Source organism: Penaeus monodon, chromosome 27 (genome assembly GCF_015228065.2).
Source record: "Penaeus monodon isolate SGIC_2016 chromosome 27, NSTDA_Pmon_1, whole genome shotgun sequence".
NCBI lineage: Eukaryota > Metazoa > Arthropoda > Malacostraca > Decapoda > Penaeidae > Penaeus > Penaeus monodon.
In genome coordinates, this window is record NC_051412.1 from 5979689 (window position 1) to 5980420 (window position 732).

The window sequence follows — 732 nt, forward strand, 5'->3', positions numbered from 1 at the left end:
TGTTTTTTTCCCTGATGACTACTGTGTCTGAGAATGTCATTCGTTCGCCGCCATCTCAGTCGGAAACCGAATCTGTTGTTTAAATAAGAATGTTGGCCAAACCAGCTCTCATCCAGCTATATAATACGTTAAGTCTATCTCTCTGAATATTTAAATCTAACATATATAAACATATGCCAAGGTAATATGTATCTAAACATACTTTCCAAGACATCTTTACCCTCTTTTACACATCCCCAGATATGCTCTACAGCCGAATGCAGGCACCAGCCAAAACTGCGCAGTCCTTTGGAAAGCTGACTATTACTACATGCACGACCTTCCATGTACACACAAGTGCGCGCCACTCTGCCAGAAATAAGGAAAAAAAAAACAAAAACTGATCATGTTTCATAATCTTTTGTAAATTCTCATGTGATGGATGTAAATATTATATTGAATTTGTTTACTACATTTCAGGTCTTTGTTTGAAACCCTCTGTAATATAAATGTCTGTATGTTCTATTGACATGGGCAAGATTATTAGAATTCTATAATATTAGGTAAAGATAAAATTGGAAGTGTTTGTGCAGAAAAAAATAGTGATGACGCTTATGTAAAAAAAGAAGATACCGACAATAATGATTGTAATAACATCTGTGCTATATAGTAATGTTGAGATATCGATGTTGCTCTTGTTGGCATTCATACTGCGGACTCAGTCTGTATTATTATTTCACTATTGGTAGATTT

At 34.8% G+C, this 732-nt stretch overlaps 1 protein-coding gene across 1 annotated transcript in view; it reads left to right on the forward strand.

Annotated features, from left to right (window-relative positions):
• The window catches only part of LOC119590402, a 4324-nt gene extending 3871 nt beyond the window's left edge, over nucleotides 1–453 (forward strand). The window contains exon 6 of the mRNA XM_037939071.1: nucleotides 241–453. Coding sequence (XP_037794999.1) covers nucleotides 241–361 — 121 coding nt within the window. The 3' untranslated portion in view covers nucleotides 362–453. The remainder of the gene's footprint in view (nucleotides 1–240) is intronic.
• The last annotated feature ends 279 nt before the right edge of the window (nucleotides 454–732 follow it).